Genomic DNA, 21181 nt, shown 5'->3' on the forward strand with positions numbered 1-21181 from the left:
GATGCCTTTAATTATTCAGTTTTTAAACATACAAGCTAAGGAGTTCAACATCCAAAAGGTATCTTTCACAAATATTGCACATTTAAAAAAAATTAAAACATTGTACATTTATAGAAGCTCATTTAGTCTTTATTAAACTTGATTATTTTACTTTTTTTTTCCCACAAATTTACAGTATAAAACCATTTCTAAAGCACTGAACACAAAACAGAATAAATAACTGTTTCCAAACAGACTCTGCAAACACTCCTAAGATATACTGACTTTCAACAGAGACTTTGCTGCATTCACACATGCACTGCTTTTATTTAGCAATGGCTGACAAACCTGTCAATGATTTGATATAAAAGATTTTATTATCAAAGAACAAGGAATACATGTAAATATTATACAGACACAACCAATTGCATAAAGAGGACAGTAATTAAGATCACTGCATCCCATAATAAAAAATAACTTATTTGCAAAGAGAAAAGATAAGAAAAGGGAATAGTTGGCATTTGTGTTGAATCCTCAAATTTACACCTTAATCCTGAACTTCATCTGTGGAGAGAGAGAAAGAGGTGTCAGAAGATGCATTCAAATACATGAGCATGCAATATAGAAACTGCAATTGAAAAATAAGAACAAATTACATTTTGAAAGTAAGAAACTCTAGTTGTTACTAGATTTTGCAACTGAATAACACCAACATCAGGTGAAATGATCAGAAATGCAGTGAGACACCACCACCGGACATATACACAACACACCTGAGCAGTAGGACATTAGAAATGTGTCAGTCGGTCAAATTTTTACACTATATGGTCTATATTTGCATGTATATTTGTGGACATGATTACTGTATGTTATTTACATGCAAAAGGGATAAAGACATTATACTAGGCATGCACAGTATATCGGCCTATATACAGTATGTTCATTTTTTATGTTATAGGCCGATAAGAAAATTTGGCTGATATATTAAAGCCAAAAATAATAACTTATTTCCTTCAGATGCGCACTGTCCGCTATTATGGTTTTGAATTGCTTGAAATATGATTGAAAAATCACTTCAAAAAGGAAAATACAGTTAAGTACAATGTGCAGTACAACTCTGTCATATAGACTAGATAATATTATAATAAGAACATTATATTTGTGTTATCGATTATTGGTATAAGTTATCGATTATTGGTATCAGCCAAAATGTTCATATCAGTGCATCCCTACATTAAACTCAGCTAACAAATTAAGACGATGAGAAACTCTTCATTGTTAGACACCACAAAAGGTGAGTTTATATATGTTTACAATGGCTGAGCAATTACTATAGAACTCAGCTGATATGAAAATATCTGCTTTGTATTTTTAATGGTTAGTCTTTTGTTTTTAACAATTTGAATAATGCAAAGCTGATGCCTTTTGACAAACAATTTGTTGAAAATAAGGTAAAAACAAATTAAGTATTAAAATAATCAAATGACATTAAGAACATTTTATTTGTAAAGTTGTGCATCCAAAAATTAGAATGACTATTTAAACCATTTTCCTAAATATCATGACAAAATTAGGTCATGCCAGCCACCAAACTCACAAAGCCACAATTCGTTTGAGCAAATGAAAACCAGAGGGTGAGTGAAATAAGCCCACAGAGAGGAAAGAGACCTGCAGGTTTATAGGAATGATTACCGCCCCATATAACAGCAAACACGTACAGTTAAATACTTAGATCAGCATTGATCAGCGCAGCGAGTCACTGTGTTCCCTAAACAGACACACAGCAAATACTTCAACACACCTGCAATTTTTAAACAATACTGGAATTTAAAGAAATAAAACATACTTTCCAATGCATTTATATTTAGTGATGCAATGAAAGTTATTTCCTACTGAAACAGTAATTAATATTTTCATTTAGACGAAAACCGAAACCAGAAATAAAGTTTACTGAAAAAAAAAAAAAAAATCAATCACATTTATTTGATAATCAATACTAAAATAAGTTGCATTAATTTAATTCACTTATTATTATATAAATTACATTTTTATGCCAATACATTGTTGAAATATAAACATTTAAATTATTGCAATAACTTTTTTCATGTAAGATTTGTTTAACACACATTAAAAAAATGAAGACAACTGGTTAAGTAAAAATATAATGAATATGTAAGTGCATATATTTATCAAAAAGCTCCTCTCCGGAGTTATTTTTTTCTAGCCAACTAAATTATGGACATCGAATGGCTTTTCTGAGGTAAATGTAACATTACATGATGTTTACAAGCTGTTTTATTGACTATTTTATTAACATACCTTCTGATGTTCATTCATATTTATTTCATGCTATAACTAGTAGTAAAGAGTAAGAGATGATCAGTTTATTGTTTGAATTGTGTGATAAAATTGACAATTTAAAAGCTCAGACTTTGTTTCGTATTAAAAGTAACAGCTTACTGTAATTATTGTGCTTCATTATACAGTATTATGTTTATTAAAGTTTTACATAAACTGAAAACAGCACAGATTAAAAGATCTTGGTTCATCAAAATGAAGATCCACTAAAAATAAGAAATCGACATTGCCAACCCAGCTTATCCATGTGCAGGAAATAGACATGTGGCAACAATTAAATGTAATAATTTCAGTCAATTATTTTGATCTTCCAAAACTGTTTCGGCAGCAACTGAAAATTTGTTTTCCGGCTGCCGAAATTTCAATGCATCACTAATCTACCATGTGCTCTGGATCTTCATACCTGATAAGAACTACATGGTCTTGGTTCATGTCTACAGAGAGCTTTTTCTTAAACAGAAGCGTTTATTGTACCTGTTTGGCACTGGAGGATTTGGGGGACTTGTTTCGGGGAGACTTTCTCAGAGTGGAATCCAGAGGAGACTTGCCGCTCACTGCTGAACGCAGCGCACGACCGGCCACGGCAGGAGATTTGCGGGCACTGTTACGCAGCTTGTTGAGGCCGCGCTGCAGCCTGCTGTCACCACGAACTTTGTTCTTTGGAGTGTTTTCAATAGTGAACAACACAGATTGCCTTCGCTCGGCCTACAGACGAAAGAGAGTGAGAGAAAACAGAAATATTATTACTGTATGAAACAAACCCTTTTACCTAGACATCTAAATGAGGACATTCAATGTGCTTCTAAAGAGCTGCTCATCTTATAGCCCTAAAAACATTTAGCATTTGTGATGTACGTTACAGTTTTTAGAATAGCACTACTCATAATATTACAAAGAGGCCTAATCTTGCATAATCAATGCTATTTTATTATGGTAATTTAAACATTTTCTCAAAATATTACATTAGTCTTGTTAACAACTTTATTTTCGTAAAAGGCCCATTATGAGATTATCAAATAATAATTAGAAAAATATATTTTTATTTATTTAGGCTCTGAAATGCTACTATTTGAGGTACTAGGTCTTTATTATATATATAGTGGCCAAAAGTGATGTCGGGCCTAGGAAAAATGACTTTATTCAAATATTATTAAAGATTTTGTAAGTATATTGCATAGTTGTGCTTTGAGTCGATTGTTTTATTTGTGATAACATGATGAAACATGCCAAATTGACAATTTTTGCCCAGGCTTTCATACAAAAATTATGAACAAGCAAAAACAAGAGAGAACCAATGAAATATTAATAACTGAGTATGTTGTAGTCAATGTATGCTTTTTCTTGTGAAACAAAAATATATAGATAAAACCTGTAGCTGTATTCATTTTTCGCCAAATAATTTTGTCAGATAAATACCTAAACCAAGTTTAGTGTTTAGTTCTTCCCTCCTATTTAAAAAAACAAAATACTTCTCATATTTTGATGGTTTAATCAAACAAAACATACCCTTCGGACATCACTTTTGGCCACTACTGTTTATAAATATTTTGTCATATAATGTCTGTGATATAATATACTTCCTCATTTTGCTTTACAACACATAATTACACACAGCAATTACCACAAAAAAGTAGATTCATTATACAATCATAGTCTTTATGCAGCAAGGTTTTGGTTGCCATTTTAAAAACCCACTGAAAACTTCAGAGGGAACACATGGCAAATTAGCGTTGAAAGTTGGCCTATTATATTCCTGAAACTTTTGTTTTTAAATAAAGCTGATTGTAATAACACCATCCACAAACTCTAAAAGACAGCTTAAAATTTTATTTTGGAAATTAAAAATCACTTAAAACGCACTACTTTATCTAATTTATAAACTAATATTAGCAGTGTGTACAAATAGCTATTTAGCCAAGTTCTGGGGATATTTTACAGCAAATTTGTCCTCAAATAAAGTCTAACAACCACAGGCATTCAACAAAAGTACTTTACCGGAGAGTTTGGAGGTCTGTTTTGACTGTTTCCGAACCTGCCTTTAGGTGTCATTGGTCGAGGGAAGCAACTTGCCAACTTCTTCGCCTGTGGAAACAATAACATCTGTAACCAACAGTCTTACATTTTAGTAAGTTTCTTGTCCAAAGAAAATGCTTAAACACTTTCAGAATCAATCAAGTGGGATCAACATTTGCCCCTTCATATCGACCTCTCGTACCTCAGGTGTGTCTGGGCCTTGCAGTTGGGATCCAGGGCGTTTGGGAGCCAATGGGCTGCGTTTATTTTCAGAAGCACGTAGATGTGAGCTTGTTTTTGAGAGCTGAGAGGCCCGGTGAGCAGCAGTGCTGGACCGGATCTGACCCGGCAACATGGTGGCACGATGAGGCTGGGAGTGTGCGGGACCCTGGCTCGAACTTGCTCCGGGTGCAAGGGAGAAGCGGCGAGAGATCAGGGTCTCCATTATCTGACTCGGAAGTATGGAAGCACGTCGGATCGTCTCATCCGGGTCACCCAAGCGCAGGTCCTCGTCTGTTACAGTGAACGAGGGTCCCAGACTGGGCTATAGAGGCAGAACAATAAAGTTTGATTCAAGTTTTATACAAACAATGCAACTAAAGCTATCTTTTACAAGCTTACCCTGGACTCCAACGGGTAGCTGCTCTTTAGGTGAGGCAGGCAGGCTTTGTTTCGTGCCTGCAATTCGGCAATTCTCATCCAATCATCAGCAGCATGTTCGGGTTCATTCTCCGCTCCGATACAGAATGTACTGGCGGCTATGCAACACACATACACACAAAATAAGTAAAATAACTTATCTATCTAGACAATACTATCTAAAGTAGAACTGTAGCATTTTTTGGAGAAAAGAAAAAAAATGAATCACGATTTTTATGATAAAAAAAATAAATAAATTTGTGACTGCGATTTAAAATGCCAAGTTTACTGGGCTTGTTGGTAGGGCTACACAATTTGGCACAAAATTCTGTGATTATATATCAATAGGACTATAAAAAATAATTTTTTGTAATTATTTTGTTCATTACCAAAATAAAATATTATTCAAAAAATTTTATATTACTAATGCAATATTTAAAAATGCAATAAATATATATATCAATGATTAAAAAAACAGAACAATGATTATATATATATATATATATATATATATATATATATATATATATATATATATATATATATATATATATATATATATATATATGTTACTATTTTTTTTTTTAAATGAATCAAATATATTACTATTTTATAAATTACTATAAAATAGTAATATATTTTATTATGATTCATTTAAAAAAATAAAATAAGAAATATTAATATTGTAATATTCCATGATAAAATGGAAAAAAAAGAAATCAAGTATTTAATAAAATGAATATCGTAATTTTATTTTACATTACAACTTAAAATTACAGTCCTATAATTATATATATATATTTTTTTTTTTTTTTTTTTTTAAATTAAACCATCAAACTTTTTATGGAAAACAGAATGTTGTTCTTAAAGCTTCTCTTTTGTTAACAACAGACAGTCTATAAGCACTGAATGAGAAAATGGTTGGTGCATGTGTTCCCAAATGCACGTTATAAGCGACTCAAACTTAAAGATGATATGCAGAAATGAGTTTGTGTGGAGACGCATTTACTGTGAACCGAGCCACTCTGAGCCAGTGAAAACAGCAAGCTGCTCATGTGTAAATGAACACAGTGCCGCGCTTCACTCTGAAACATGCAGCACATATATTTAAATGCAATTTTGATAATCTCATTGAGCCATATCGCAATTGTGATTTTATTTTGATTAATCGTGCAGCCCTAATCTAAAGTACTGGGAAAAGTAACTAAAAACAATGCGGTCTAACGACAAAAATTCACCTCTTGGTGGGGCGACAGTGTGCACGGCACTTCTGCGATATCCAGGCAGATTTTGAATGGTGTCTGCTTTTGATAAACTTTCTTCTGTGAAGTCTATGGAGATCGGCCGTGAGTGATGGACTGCCAAGTTGGGTTGAGATCGGGCAGAGTGCAGACTAGAAAACGACTCCTCGCCTTCAGCACTTCCTGGTGTCTTCTAAACAAGCAAAAATAAAAGAATAAAAACAATTTATAACCTTTGCAACTTGGAAAAAAGGTGGAGACCTGATCAAGAAGCCATGAACAACTGTTTAAAGGCAAATCAGCTGGCCATCTTAGGAAGTTTTTCTTAGTCATGCAAGTACAGCTCCCATCTATTCTCTTGAATGTGGAAAAAGTGAAATCTGCTTGCCAAACTTACATTTAAATAACATATCAAATCAGCAGTAACATCTGATGTAAACAGTCTCATAAATGCTGTTTCTTGCGCACAAATAGCATTTAAAAAGGGGATATTTCAGGTTGGTCCAATCGAGGCACAAGCAGCCCTAACTGTAAGTAGCAGCAGCTACAGAGATGTGTGAAAATTACACTAAAAACTGTGTATTTCATGTTGGTCCAGTCAAAGTTTTACGTAAACACAGTGATTTTACTGATTGGCTCTTTAACGTTGAAGGTGGAACTTACTTTATGAGAGCCAACTGAACCTTTTTTTTTTTAACCCAATGAAAAGCAGAAGGTAAATAGACGTTTGTGCATTTCCTACCTTAGCCATTGTGATGTTGATAACTTGTGTAGTACGTCGCCTGCGAGCCGAAGCGGTCAACTTCCTTGCCGAGTCAACCACAAGATCGCCAATGGAAGTGATGCTGGACTCTAGTTTGCGTTCAAAGGCATCGTTGTGGTCCACTTTACGCTTGTTGCCTTGTTGACCCATAGGCGTGAAGTAGAGAGTCTCCAGGGATTCGGCCCCCAAGGCACGGCGTTTAGCAGCCAAACGCTCAGAACTGCGTACTAGCGGAGTGCTGGATTCACCCGGTACTGCTGAACGACTGCCAAATTGGGGAAAACAGGACAATGACATTGCATGAATTACCTGGAATACTATGTGAGAAACCTGTACAATTGGGCTGGTTTAGTTACCTATTAGCATTGAGCGAATCATTCAGCTCAAACTCCAAGCTGTCAGTGCTGGTGTCCTGACATTTTTCTGGGACTCTGATGTACTGACATTCTCTGTGTCTCATGTCCTCAATGTCATCAGTCATCTTCCTCTGCTCTCGCAGTTGCCTGTCAGCAAAGTCAACCTGAGACCAACACACAATAAACCATGAAATTCAACAGGAAACTCGAATTTCAAAAGCTTAATTCATTTTAATTTCCACATTATTGAAAATTTAAGATGTAAACTAACTTGTGCCTCCAAGCTCTTCACTTTGGCCGCAAGGCTCTTTTCTTTGGCCTTCGCCTGGTCTAGTTCCATGAGAGCTAGCTTCAGTTCAGTCTCCAGAGCCTTGATTTCCCTCTTACTGGCATCAAGTGATTGCTCAAAACTTTTGTTCTGTTCCTGAGCCTCCACCAGTAGCTGCTTTTTACTGTCGTAGTGATTCTTGGCTTTCTCCACCTGAGGAAGAACCATAAGAGTTTTTAAATTAGGGCAAGTCAAACTGGAGTAATTCAGTTGTGCAGCGAGGATTCTTTAAAACATCAAAATGCATGAAAGAAACAGAAAGATAACTCAACACAGACCTGTGCTTTGTAGTGTTCTACTGCTTCCGACTTTGTCTTCAGCTGTTCCAAGAGTTCCTGATTCTGCTCCTCCCACTGTCGGGAAGCCTTTTTAAGAGCAAGGATGGAACCGTTTTTCTCCTCAACCTTCAACTCCAGCTCCGCTCGAATCTTCTGGGAGGCATCACACTCCCTCTGAAGAGCTTGGTTGAGAGAAGTCAGATGGTTCCTTTCTTGCCTCAGCATCTCCAAATTCTGCTGGTAGTTATCCAGTTGATGTTTGTCTACTTGAAGCTCAACAATTCTCTTCTCCAGGTCCTCCTTTTGTTGGGACAGCAATTCCGACTGCCTCAGCTTCTGATCCAAAGACTGCAAAAGATGGTCTTTGTCAGTGACATCACGACTGGCAGTGTCTAACTGTCTCTGTAGTGTTTGAACCTTCTCTTCAAGTGCTGTGCGGAGATCATCTTCAGACTGTTTGGCCCTTAATTGTTGATCATTTATTTCACCTTGAAGAGAACTTATTTGAGTTTCCCTCTCAGAGGCGAGAGTGGAGACCTCTAGTATTTTAGCCTGAAGTTGACTTACGACCTTCTCAAGCTCCTGAGCCTTTTCTCGAAGTTTCTCTTGTTCACAGAGCTCCTTTTGAAGCAACAGAAGCTCAGATTCTTTCTGAGAAGCTGTAGTTGTCAGCTCTGCTATTTGCATCTTAAGAGCAGCCAAGTTCTCCATTAATGTATTGTGTTTAACCTCCAAAACAGAAATCTCCTGTTGCTTCCGCACTTCAGTGTCCTGGTAACTGCAGATTTTATCATTGAGAGATGTTACTTCAGTTGACAGATGGTCTCTTTCCTTTCTCACCAGCTCCAAATTCTGCTGACACCCCTCCAGTTGTTGTTTCTCAACAACAAGCTCATCAATCCTCTTCTCCAGGTCCTCCTTTACCTGATGCATATCAAGGACAGCTTTCTCCTTTTGTTGGCAAAGCAGTTCCATCTGCCTCAGCTTCTGTTCTAAAGTCTGCAGAAGTTGGTCTTTATCGATGACGTCATGACTGGCAGTTTCCAATTGTCGCTGAAGAGTCTCTACCTTCTCCTCCAGCTCTCTGCGGCAATCATCTTCAGACTGTTTGGCACTTAATTGATCCTTCAACTGATTTTGAAAAGAAACCTCCCTCTCAGAAGCAAGAGTGGACACCGCTAGGATTTTAGCTTGAAGTTCACTCACTGTTCTCTCAAGTTCCTCACGCTTGGCAGTCTCAAGCTCCTGAGCCTTGTCTCTAATGCTCTGTTGTTGGTTAAGTTCGTTTTGAAGCAAGAGAAGCTCAGAATTTTTCTGTGAAGCTGTAGCCGTCTCCTCTTCCAACTTCTTCTCAAGGGCAGCCATGTTTTCTTTTAACAGGTTGCATTCTACCTCTAAAACAGAAATCTCCTGTTGCTTCTGCACTTCAGTGTCCTGGTAACTGTGGATTTTATCATTGAGAGAGGTTATTTCAGCTGACAGATGGTCTCTTTCCTTTCTCACCATCTCCAAATTCTGCTGGTACTCCTCCAGTTTTTGTTTCTCATCAACAAGCCTCTTCTCCAGGTCCTCCTTTGCCTGATGCATCTCCAGGACATCTTTCTCCTTTTGAACGAAAAGTCCTTCCATCTCCTTTAGCTTTTGATCTAAAGACCCCAGCAGATTGTCTTTGTCTGTGGCACAACGATTGACTGCATCTAGTTCTCCTTGTAGGGTGCCAACCTTCTCCTCTAGCTCTCTGCGGAGATCATCTTCAGACTGTTTGGCCCTCAAATGATCCTTCAATTCATTTTGAAGAGAAGCCTCCCTCTCAGAGGCAAGAGTGGAGACCTCCAGCATTTTAGCTTGAAGTTCACTCACCGTTCTCTCAAGTTCCTCACGCTTGGCAGTCTCAAGCTCCTGAGCCTTTTCTCTAATGCTCTGTTGTTGGTGAAGATCGTTTTGAAGCAAGAGAAGCTCAGAATGTTTCTGTGAAGCTGTAGTTGTCTCCTCCACCAACTTCTTCTCAAGGGCAGCCATGTTTTCTTTTAACAGGTTGCATTCCACCTCTAAAACAGAAATGTCCTGTTGCTTCTGCACTTCAGTGTCCTGGTAACTGTGGATTTTATCATTGAGAGAGGTTACTTCAGTTGTCAGGTGCTCTTTTTCCTTCTTCACCATCTCCAAATTCTGCTGGTACTCCTCCAGTTGTTGTTGTTTCTCAACAACAAGCTCATCAATCCTTTTCTCCAGGTCCTCCTTTGCCTGATGCATCTCCAGGATATCTTTCTCCTTTTGAAGGAAAAGCCCTTCCATCTCCTTCAGCTTTTGATCTAAAGACCCCAGCAGATTGTCTTTGTCTGCAGCACAACGATTGACTGCATCTAGTTCTCCTTGTAGGGTGCCAACCTTCTCCTCTAGCTCTCTGCGGAGATCATCTTCAGACTGTTTGGCCCTCAATTGATCCTTCAACTCATTTTGAAGAGAAGTCTCCCTCTCAGTGGAAAGAGTGGAAACTTGTAGGATTTTAGCTTGAAGTTCATTTACAGTTCTCTCAAGTTCCTCACGCTTGGCAGTTTCAACCTCCTGAGCCTTTTCTCTAAGGCTTTCTTGTTGGTGAAGCTCATTTTGAAGCAAGAGAAGCTCAGAATGTCTCTGTGAAGCTGTAGCCGTCTCCTCCACCAACTTCTTCTCAAGGGCAGCCATGTTTTCTTTTAACCGGTTGCATTCCACTTCTAAAACAGAAATGCCCTGTTGCTTCCGCACTTCAGTGTCCTGGTAACTGCGGATTTTATCATTGAGAGAGGTTACTTCAGTTGACAGTTGGTCTCTTTCCTTTCTCACAATCTCCAAATTCTGCTGGTAACCCTCCAGCTGTTGTTTCTCATCAACAAGCTTCTTCTCCAGGTCCTCCTTAGCCTGATGCATCTCCAGGAGATCTTTTTCCTTTTGAAGAAAGAGCCCTTCCATCTCCTTCAGCTTTTGACCTAAAGACCCCAGCAGATTTTCTTTGTCTGCAGCACAACGACTGACCGCATCTAGTTCTCCTCGTAGGGTGCCAACCTTGACTTCCAGCTCTCTACGGAGATCATCTTCAGATTGTTTGGCCCTCAATTCCTGATCCTTCATCTCATTTTGAAGAGAAATTACTTGAACCTCTCTCTCAGAGGCAAGAGTAGAGACTTGTAGGATTTTAGCTTGAAGTTCACTCACCGTACTCTCAAGTGCCTCACGCTTGGCAATCTCAAGCTCTTGAGCCTTTTTTCTAAGGCTTTCTTGTTGGTGAAGCTCGTTTTGAAGCAAGAGAAGCTCCGAATTTTTCTGTGAAGCTGTAGTTGTCACCTCAGCCAACTGGTTCTGAAGAGAGGTCAAGTTCTCCTTCAAAACGTTTTGTTGGGTTTCTAAAACAGACAATTCTTGTTGTTTCTGCACTTCGTTTTCACTGTACTGGCAGATCTGCTCTCTAAGAGATGTTACCTCTGCTGACAGAACCAGCATTTCCTCTTGTTTTTCTGATGCAGCTGAACAAGCAGAGTGAAGCTCTTGCTGAAGTTTTTTAACAGTCTCCTCATTCTCTTTGCGATTTGATTTGATCATTTCGTTTATTTCAATATTTTGCTCCTTCACAAGCTTCAGCTCGTGGTCAACAGAGTCATACTCATTCCTCAGATTTCTGATTTCTTCATCTTTTAGGGAAATCTGCTCAGACAATTCTAGAATGTGAGTTTGGAGGCTTTCGATTTTGGTCAAAGCCTGACTAACCTGGTTCTCTCCCTCAGCTTTCTCCTGTCTGAGAACATTAATTTGCCCCTGAAGGTCTCCAATGGCCTGCAGATGCTCATCAAGCTCCTGCTGCAATGTGCATGACTCCTTTTTCAAGGAATCGTTCTCTGCTACCACTTTTTTATGCTCCTCCAGCTTCTTCTCATATTCCTGAACTGTGTTCTTGGCACTTTGCAACTCAACAATGAGGGCATTCAGGGCATCCTGCTGTGAAGCTCTCTCTGCTTCCAAACCCTGGATCTCAGCATGCAGAGCATGAACCGTCTTGTCTAAAGAGGCAACCTTCCCCTCCAGCTCTTCTCTCTGTTGGCGGAGGTCCGCAGAGATTTTTATCTCCGCTGTCAGTTGCACTTCCACCTGCTGCAGACGAGAAACATCATTTTCCAGAGCTGTTATCTGCGCAGTGAGTATTTCCTTCTGACTCCGTAAGGCCTCCTCCAGGGTTTCTCTCTCCAAACGGATGCTGTTGACAGACTGCTCCAGGTCAAACACAACCATCTGTAGTCTTCTGGTTTCCTTCTCAAAAGAGGCTCTCTCCTCAGCCAACAAAGCCTCAACTTCTGCCTTCTCCTTCTCAAGACGGGAAATAGTGTCCTGAAGCTCAGCAAGTTTAAGAGTCAGATCTGCCAGCTCCTGTTTAAGCTTCTCTGACTGAGAAAAAACAAAACAGATTAAAAATGTTAGTCAGCATTTGTCAATTCCATGAAGATGTTTTTAGCTCAGTAAGAATTAAATTGTTGTATCTTACAATATTTCTCTTTTAACAGTCAATGCATGTACTGCAAGAACATGAAATGAGCTTTAGACTCTGATTAACCCTGATTACTCTGATTATTTTTAGACTAAAAGGTAGTGTTGCGCATCATGGTGAAATTTAATAAAAAACGTTTAGATATAAATCTGCATATTCGATAGACATTGGTTAATGCATTAGCTAACAATGAGCAATATATACATTTTTACAGCATTTATTAATCTTTGTTAATGTTAGATAATATATGCATCTGTTCATGTTAGTTCAAAGTGCATTAATGTTAACAGACACCTCTTTTGATTTAAAAAAAAAAAGGAGTACATTTTGAAATGAACTAGGATTAATAAATGTTGTACAAGTATTGTGCAATGTTAGTTTGTGTTAACTAATGTTAAACAATGAAACTTTATTGTTTTACTAAATTAGATATACAACACAACAAACATATTACAACTTATATCTGCACAAAATGATGCAAAATCACAAATTAACTTTCATCAACTAAATTTAGACACCATTTTAGTTAACTTGACCATACATTTTAGTAATACTGACTAAATTTAAAGAATATTTCCATCAGAAAACCCTGTGTAAACATTATTATGACAGAAGAACAGAACATCTCACCTCCATGATGGGCCCCAAAACCTCTCCTTTCTCCTGAGACTGAGCTTTATGGAGTTCATCCTCCAGAACGGAGATCTTTCCCTGAAGTATCTGCACTTGCTCACTTAGACACTCCTACATGAGGAGATCAGGACCAAGAAAACGCAAAACAGATTAATACATACTAGTCAGGGAGAGTACAAAGCAAAGAAACAGAACATGATTAATTTAATTGAAATTATCTACCCTGTGTTTGACGGCCTCATTCAACTCATGCTCAAGAAACTCCTTTCTGCTCCTCCACTCAGCCTGTGACATTTCATGAGCCATCGTGAGTTTGGTAACTTCCTCCTCGGCTCTTGCCAGCTGAGCGAAGGCATTTCGCACCTGATGAGTCCAGAGTGAGAGAGGAATCAGTTTTAAACAGGTTAGCAAGACAGAAAGGAAGAAAAAAAAAAAAAAAAATTGTATCTCACCTGAGCAGCAAAAGTATGGTTCTCCTCTGTTAGTTCATCAATCTTTTTGTCCTTCTGAGAGTTTTCAGATTTTAAATCTTGGCACTGCTTCACAACCTCATGCACTCTGCGGAGAAGACTGTACAAGAAAAATAGCTTTACAAATAAGTCTCATTTGTTAGAAATAATTAATGTATTAACTAACATGAACTAGCAATTTATTTCATAGCATTTATTAACCTTTTTGAGCCCACGCAGACATGCTCAGGCCATTTACATCTTATTAAGATGCGTTTTGGTCGATCAGACCACAAGTAGCTGATGCTAAAAACAGGTGTAAACAGGGTCTAAAACGTTTTGAGCACGTCCACTTTTGACCACTTCCAGAGGTATTCGAAAATGCATTTGACCTGATTGCTTTCATATTGTAAACGCTCATGTGGTTGAATAGCCAGTAAAGACCACCTACTATGTGTAAACATTATGGGAAGCGCGCTAGCCAGACGGGAGTTAAACTTTGTCGGCTGAAGACCCAAGTTTGGTTTGAAGACGAAGAACATACCAAGCACAATGTTCTTTCACCATTCCTGATATCTAACACACACACACACACACACACACACACACAGCGTTCGGCCGGTCTTGCAGCTGTCAGAGCAGAAACGAAAGCTGATGCTCTCTGTATGTTTTTCATCGTCTCCTTTCGCGTTCATATGTAAATTGCGTGAGCTTATTTTGTCCATTAGATCGAAAGATCTGAAAAAACATATACATTTACCCACCCATTGACCCTCCCCTCAAAGAAATCAGGACAGAAGTGGTTGAAAGTGAACAAAAGAGACAGATTAAAACACCAGATGTAAACGGGAATGTGTCTCCCTCGTCTACTTCTGATCTGCTCGATCAAATCGCATCCTAATACCAGGTGTAAACAGGGCCATAATCAACCTTAACCTTCTTGCACTTCACCTCTCGTTCTTCTCCTGCAGCTCCAGCAGAGCAGCTTTATGGTCTTTCTCCAGTTCTCGTTGTTCTCTCAGCATTCGGTCCACCCTATGCTGCAGCTGGATAATCAGACCCTCTGTGTGCAAATGAGAGAGAAATTAAAACCAAATTCACACCACAGTTTACTTCATTCACTCCAGACAGCATATAGGATACCTTTTTCTGAGATTATGTTGATCTGATCAGCCAGTTCTTTCTCCAGCTCGTCTCTCACGTCTCCCTCATGTGCCAATTCTTTCCGGAGTCTCTTCAACTGGAAATGCGGTGTGCTCATTACATCCTGCACTGGAGAGCTGGAGATCAAGAATGTAAACTATCAATTCCAACTGTACAAATTTCTAACATCAATCAATATTTTTATGACAGCAAAATGTTGCAAAGCAACAAATCAGTAAATAGCTGATGCTTAAAGGACTGTTCTGTCATTGAGTTAAGCTTAATCTAGTGTATTGTAATGTTTATTACCACAAAAAATTGTTTTGACGTACCTCATTTTCATAAAAAAAGGAAGGTGCCTTTAATGGAAGTGAATTGGACCAATTTTTGGAGGATTTAAAAGCAGAAAGTGAAGTTTATAACTTTCTAAAAGAATTTGCATAAATTCTTCTGTTAAAATGTATGCATTCTTTATGTCGTTTTAAGGTTTTTGGATTCATGGCATTGCGTTGTCATGGGGGAAAAGTTGAATAATTGTGTATATCTTTGGACAGATAAGGTTAGTAAGCCATTTTTTTTTAACAAAGTCATGTTACCAACATGGGAGGTGAGGTTTAAAAAAAAAAAAAAAAAAAAAAAAAGGATAAAAGAAGAAATAAACATTATACCACAAATGAGATTAACTTGTACTGAACATCTTATAAGATTTTAAACATTGATTTTATTGTAAATAAAAACTATTCTCAATTAGTACTGCCTTAATTCTCAGCCTCACTAACAATACAGTTATAACTTTCTGAAGCTGTGACTCATGGATTGTTTTAGTCAAGAAGCCATTTTGTCCTTCACCATGGGATTAGCACAAAAGACACTTACCTGTATGAGCTGGAAGCCACTGTGCAAAGCTCTTGAAACTGAACTCTGGGAAACCGTTGGACGACTGGAGACTCATCATCAGTGTACAATAACGAGCTGCCGCTGCTGGAGTTCACATCCGTTATAACAGCTACAAAGTGTGCATCAGAGAGAAGATTGATGAGCAAATATTCAATTTGGTGTAAAAATGACAGATATCACCATACTTTTCCAGTGGATTGATCACATTAAGAATTTCCAACTTTTTTTGTGTTACAGCTTTTCTGAAATGGTATGTTTAAGTATGCAAATGAGGTAGTATCTATTTAAATATGCACTAATTTGCATAATTTCTAGATCAGAAATCCAAACTTTGGATAAAGCCAGGTTCAAAAGATTAATTTTGTTGACATAAAAGTTAAAGATTTTTACAGAGGGGATTTTGGATACCTTATCACTCCATAAACCAGAAAATACTGCCAACAGCCAGAAAAAAAAATACATTTTCACAATGTTTAAGAATAAAGTAAATAAAAAGTAATGATATATGAATAAACCCCTCTGTAAATCCCCTCAGAATATATATATAGAAATACAGCTGTTAATTTTGATGTATGTAAAGCAGCTGAAGTGGAGATTTCTGAATCAGTGAATGAGAAAAAAACATTAAAATATATGTATTGTAATTGAAATCTACAGATGCAAATGCATAAAGAGCACAAAAAAAAATTACTTAAGTGTATTTTGGATGTTTCCTTTCCACTAATTTGAAACAAAATGTGAAAAAAAAAAAAACAAAAAAAAAAAACAAATAGCCCAAGTGCAGCAGTGCCTGAAAAAACAATGTAGTGTCTTGCCTTTGTTTACTTAAACATTATCCACTTCACTCTCGAAAACACTGATGCAGTGTCAATAACGCTGTACGCTGACTAAAGAAAATGTGTTAAAACAAGCAATAATGTGGCTACTTACAGTCTTGGTCTAGAAACTGATCTAAGCCTTCGTCTAAAGACAAACCATCAGCGTCATCTTTAACGAAACGAAACATGGATATAATCTCCGACTGACACAGACAGAGAAAGAGAGACACATAAGAACTTTCGTTAAAGAGTGACAGTTTCAAAATGAGCCAGAACATTCAATATTTGTTGCAGTGGCACTAGATATAGTGCTACGGAAAGCAAAGCATCTAGCGGTCATTAGTCAAGACTCACCTCTGTTCTTGAATCCATGGGTAACTGGTTGCCTTTTTTAAAACTGCAGTAACAAAGCAGAAGCACCACCTGTGCACATACATCCAACACAAATAAATACCTATCATTAAAAGGAACAATTCACCCCAAAATTAATTTACATGCCTTGCTTCTATAAGTGACCACAGCAGCCAAGACCCAAAATGTAGTGAATACAAAAAGTAATTACTGTTTGGGTCTGTTCCCCACTCAAAGCTTCAGAAAACTTAGAATATAGGAGTATAAATCATATGAACCAATTTAATGTTGCTTTATGTTGGTTGTTTGTTCTTAAAGCTTGATACATTTTGAACATTAAGGGTCGTGTACAGAAAAGATTCTTCAAAAACCATCTACAACAGCATACGTTTGAAAGGGGCCTTAAAGGGGTCACATGATGCTTTTTAATGTTTTTCTTTTCCTTTAGATCAGAAGAAGGGACTTTGTAGAAACCAGCGCATTTCAGGGGGCTTTCACACTGGGCAATCTGCTTTCACAAAGCAATGCTCACTCCTGTTCGAATCCAAGGTAAATCATTAACATTATCATCCCTTACATGTGTTTTATTGAAGTAAATACATTATAATCGGCGAAAACGCATGCGCAGGTTACTTTACTTCCTGAACAAGTGCGCACACGAGTCCGTGTTGCTCTCATATTCATGCAAACCGCGGCACAGTTCGAGTGCAACCGAACTCAGACCACCTCATTCAAGTAGTCTCGGGTTCGGTACATGACAGCTTTTACATCAGTGATTTTTCATGCGAACCGTGCCCCGTTTCGAACTCAACTGCCAGTGGGAAAGCCCCCTCAGACAGACTGGGAATAGAGGAGCTGCAATAAAGTACAATATGTGAAAAATAATGCTTTACATTAAAACGTTAAACTATTCTATTACACCAAATAAACAAAATGTTATATGGTCTTCATTGGCTGCCTGTGAACTTTGTACTTTGACCCACACTCAAACACTGATGTAGCTGAGACTGTAGCTGAGACTTTGGTTCATGTTGTCGACATGTCGAGAAAATGCTGTTTTCTGTGCTGCGAATCCACTTTGATGCACTTTTAAAGGTTGAGGACTCGCGCTGGAATTGATACAGTAAAACTGACGCCATCGCACTATTCGTTCGTTTAGAGACTGAATCATCGGACAAACCGTTTTCAGAATCTTTGAGAAATGAGGTGATGTAAAATGTATATTATAAGAAAATTAATGTGTTTTTTTTTTTTTTTTTATCTTGGATGCATGTAAACCTATTGTAGGAGACTCCAAAACAAAATTAGGAACCTTTAAAATATCTTAATGGGGCACTTTAAGTTACATTCTAATAGGTCTTTTTTTCTACTCACTATAGAACAGTATTGTTAGATGTATTTATCAATCTAATTGTTATTGTTTACTAGTTTACCCATTTATTGTTTACCCGCTGATTTAGCGCACAAATACCTTGGCAAGCTGAAGCTCCAGGTCAATGCCTTTATTGCTTTTCTTTAAGATGAGGGAACTTTGTCTTTTGCTGAGGTTAAAGTCATCTGCATGTGGAAAAGAGAAGTTTTAAACAAGGAGTTCTTTCCTTAATTTCTATTCTAAATGCAAAAAAAGTTAAAGAAACATGTGCACATCAGTCATGCAAATGGCCATGACAGATGTTGACAATTCAAAATTTAAATAGCCCAAGTTATGTTTACTGTAAGTGCCTTACCACAACCACACGTTTTTTATAAAAAATAAAAATAAAAAAAAAAAGAGGAACATGTATTTTCTGTTTTAAACAACATTTGCCACAAATACTATGAATAGAGCATAATGTCACTACTTCAACATTTCTCATTCATTTCATAATGTCAGAGGTACAGATGTAGTACAAGCACGAAATTGTATAAAGAAAGACACAAGCACAGATTTGAAACTCACCATGCAAAACACTGAAGATGATTTCCAATATCTCATACAGGGATAGAGTCTTAAAACCCTCAAAGTCCTCTTTCCCTTTTCTACAGCAATAGATGATACATTAGTCAGAGGTAAATTAAAGGGATAGTTCACCCAAAAATGAAAATTATTCCATGAACACAATCTGAGATATATTTAAAAATATCCTTAGTCCTCCAAGGATTATAATGGTTGTGAATGGTAGGCCAAATTTTGCAGACAGAAAAAAATGCATCAATCCATAAAAAAAAAAAAAAATTAATCCATACAACTCCCGAGGGTTAATAAAGGCCTTTTGAAGCGAAGAGATGCATTTTTGTAGGAGAAATATCCATATTTAAAACTTTATATATTCAAACAACTAGCTTCCGGCGAAAGACCGCACACAGAATGCGCAAGTCGACTTGCACCAAATGAGTAATCCTCTGACACGATGTATGCCGCAGGACGCAGGAGTATTGTAAGCTTAGACGCCTCTCGCGGTTCAAACAAATACGGCTGGGCAACAAACTCAAGCTCCTCTTCTCTTATATAGTAAGTACATTTTATTTATAGAGCACATTTAAATTCAGCTTACACTGACCAAAGTGCTGTACAAAACAATCATAAAATACAATAAAATATAAAATAAAATAAAATAAAATAAAAACAATTACTAATCCATAATTCAATATATCGAAATCCTCCGACATTTATCTTTAAAATTTCTCATTTTAAACTTCTAATTCGTGACCAGTGTTTTGTTTTGCTCTCTCCTCTGCGCCTCCGCGTGCATCATTGCGTCAGGTCAAAGGATACTCTTCTGCCCAAACTGACGTGCGCAGTATGCGTACAGTTGTCTGCCGGAAGCTCGTTATTTGAATTTCTAAAGTTTTAAATATGGATATTTTCTTACAAAAACGCATCCCTTCACTTCAAAAGGCCTTTATTAACCTTTAGGAGTCGTATGGATTCATTTTTTTTTTTTTTTTATGGATGGATGCATTTTTTCTGTCTTCATAATTTGGCCTACCATTCACAACTATTATAAACCTTTGAGAACTAAGGATATTTTTTAAATATATCTCAGATTTTGTTGATCTGAAAGAAGGTCATATACACCTAGAATGGCTTGGGGGTGAGTAAATCATGGGATTATTTTCATTTTTGGGTGAACTATCTCTTTAAGTTGCAAGTTATCATGGCATTTCAACATAACCAGAAGAGTCTCAAAATGACAACTCACAGTTTGTTGCAGATCTCCAGGAGTCGAATCCCATTTCTCATATGAATGAACTCCCAGATTTCCTTCTCAGGAAACATGGTATTCATCTGTCAAAAGGACAAACATCAATATAAAGATCTCTTAAAACTTTACAGAGGAAACATTAGAGCTGTTAAAACTATAAAACAGACATTACAACGTTAAAAATAACAATAGATTAAAATAACTAACAGTAAGTAATAGCAGCATCATTTTGTCAATTTTCTTGAGTAAAGAAAACATAAATTTTATATATATATATATATATATATATATATAAGTTCTGTACATCTGTGGATGACACTCAGTAGAAAATATGCAATACTTTGTAAGTTTTTACCCATAATATTAACCAAATGTCACTTTTAAACAAAAATATTACTTATAATCCTGTATGGAAAAAGGAATACATTTCTGTCAATACATCATCTTATTGATGAGGTTCTGAGGATACATAAGACAAAAACATTGGATAATCAAGTGCATTAAAATGAGAGAACTGTTTCCTCACCCATGTCAAAAGTGGACCCGCCTTGGTCCTATTGAACTTCATGGCGGACTCTATGAAAAAACATATTTTAAACCAGGAGAAGTCATACAGTTAAAGCAAGTGTGCTTGAAGTGTACACTTAGATTGTTAAATCTAATTCTGTATAACAGATATTATAACAACCCAAAGTAAACATTTCTAAGTATATAGGATGACATTTGTTTATTTTAATGATAATAAACAACACTCAAACATATGACACCGTACACTTTGGTGCACATAAAAAGCCTTAATATGACACGCCGAAGTGTTATGCAGTGCACATAAACACAGACACAATTAGCATTACAGTATGTGTAAGTTTTGTTTGTTTACTCTGCAACGTTTTGCCCGCTAACTCAACTTTACCAATGTTTAAACAACATGTCGATCGTGGTAAAATCGTGTCCTCATAAAACAACCAATAAAGCTGAATGTACTGATATATTAATGATTTAAATGTTTTACCGTGATTTCAGGGTGAGATGAAGTAAAGACGCGCATCGAATCCCTCAATGAAACGTTTTCAAATTCAAACTCATAAAGTCGACTGTATCTGAACAGCGATTGGTTATCACGTGATGACGCAAAGCTCCGTGCTCATTGGTTTTCCCAAATTAAAGTAGCCAATGAAAGCGCAGCTTCTTCCGCAACGCCCTTGTAGGAAGTCTTTCAAAAGTCTGAAATACATCT

The 21181-nt window shown here is 37.1% G+C and overlaps 1 protein-coding gene across 2 annotated transcripts; it reads right to left on the reverse strand.

Annotated features, from left to right (window-relative positions):
* Nucleotides 1-334: 334 nt before the first annotated feature.
* LOC127495709 (nuclear mitotic apparatus protein 1-like) lies at nt 335-21072 on the reverse strand. 2 transcript variants are annotated; one of them, XM_051862697.1, is made up of 24 exons: nt 20957-21072; nt 20471-20520; nt 19942-20027; nt 18699-18778; nt 18231-18316; nt 16763-16831; nt 16521-16611; nt 15570-15699; nt 14694-14830; nt 14502-14613; nt 13554-13671; nt 13324-13464; nt 13099-13212; nt 7956-12368; nt 7621-7830; nt 7350-7513; nt 6973-7258; nt 6228-6423; nt 4972-5108; nt 4553-4894; nt 4333-4419; nt 2812-3042; nt 1698-1747; nt 335-543 (listed from the first exon to the last, which is right to left on the reverse strand). In XM_051862697.1, exons 2-23 carry the CDS (start codon nt 20510-20512, stop codon nt 1736-1738), a joined length of 7284 nt encoding a protein of 2427 aa, XP_051718657.1. In that variant the 5' UTR covers nt 20513-20520; nt 20957-21072; the 3' UTR covers nt 335-543; nt 1698-1735. The 2 variants fall into 2 exon arrangements, with proteins under 2 accessions (XP_051718657.1, XP_051718656.1); XM_051862696.1 differs by lacking the exon at nt 1698-1747.
* Between the last annotated feature and the right edge of the window lie 109 nt (nt 21073-21181).

This window comes from Ctenopharyngodon idella, chromosome 15, assembly GCF_019924925.1.
Source record: "Ctenopharyngodon idella isolate HZGC_01 chromosome 15, HZGC01, whole genome shotgun sequence".
In the NCBI taxonomy this organism is placed as follows: Eukaryota; Metazoa; Chordata; class Actinopteri; order Cypriniformes; family Xenocyprididae; genus Ctenopharyngodon; species Ctenopharyngodon idella.

What these genes read in the sequence shown, in the direction of transcription:
- LOC127495709 (XM_051862696.1), bottom strand. Translation starts at nt 20,512, where the DNA reads ATGAAGTTCAATAGGACCAAGGCGGGTCCACTTTTGACATGG. An exon ending in TCAGTTTCTAGACCAAGACT is followed by an intron (nt 15,700 to 16,520) that starts GTAAGTAGCCAC and finishes CACACTTTGTAG; the next exon opens with CTGTTATAACGGATGTGAAC. An exon ending in AAGGCCCAGACACACCTGAG is followed by an intron (nt 4,420 to 4,552) that starts GTACGAGAGGTC and finishes TTGTTTCCACAG; the next exon opens with GCGAAGAAGTTGGCAAGTTG.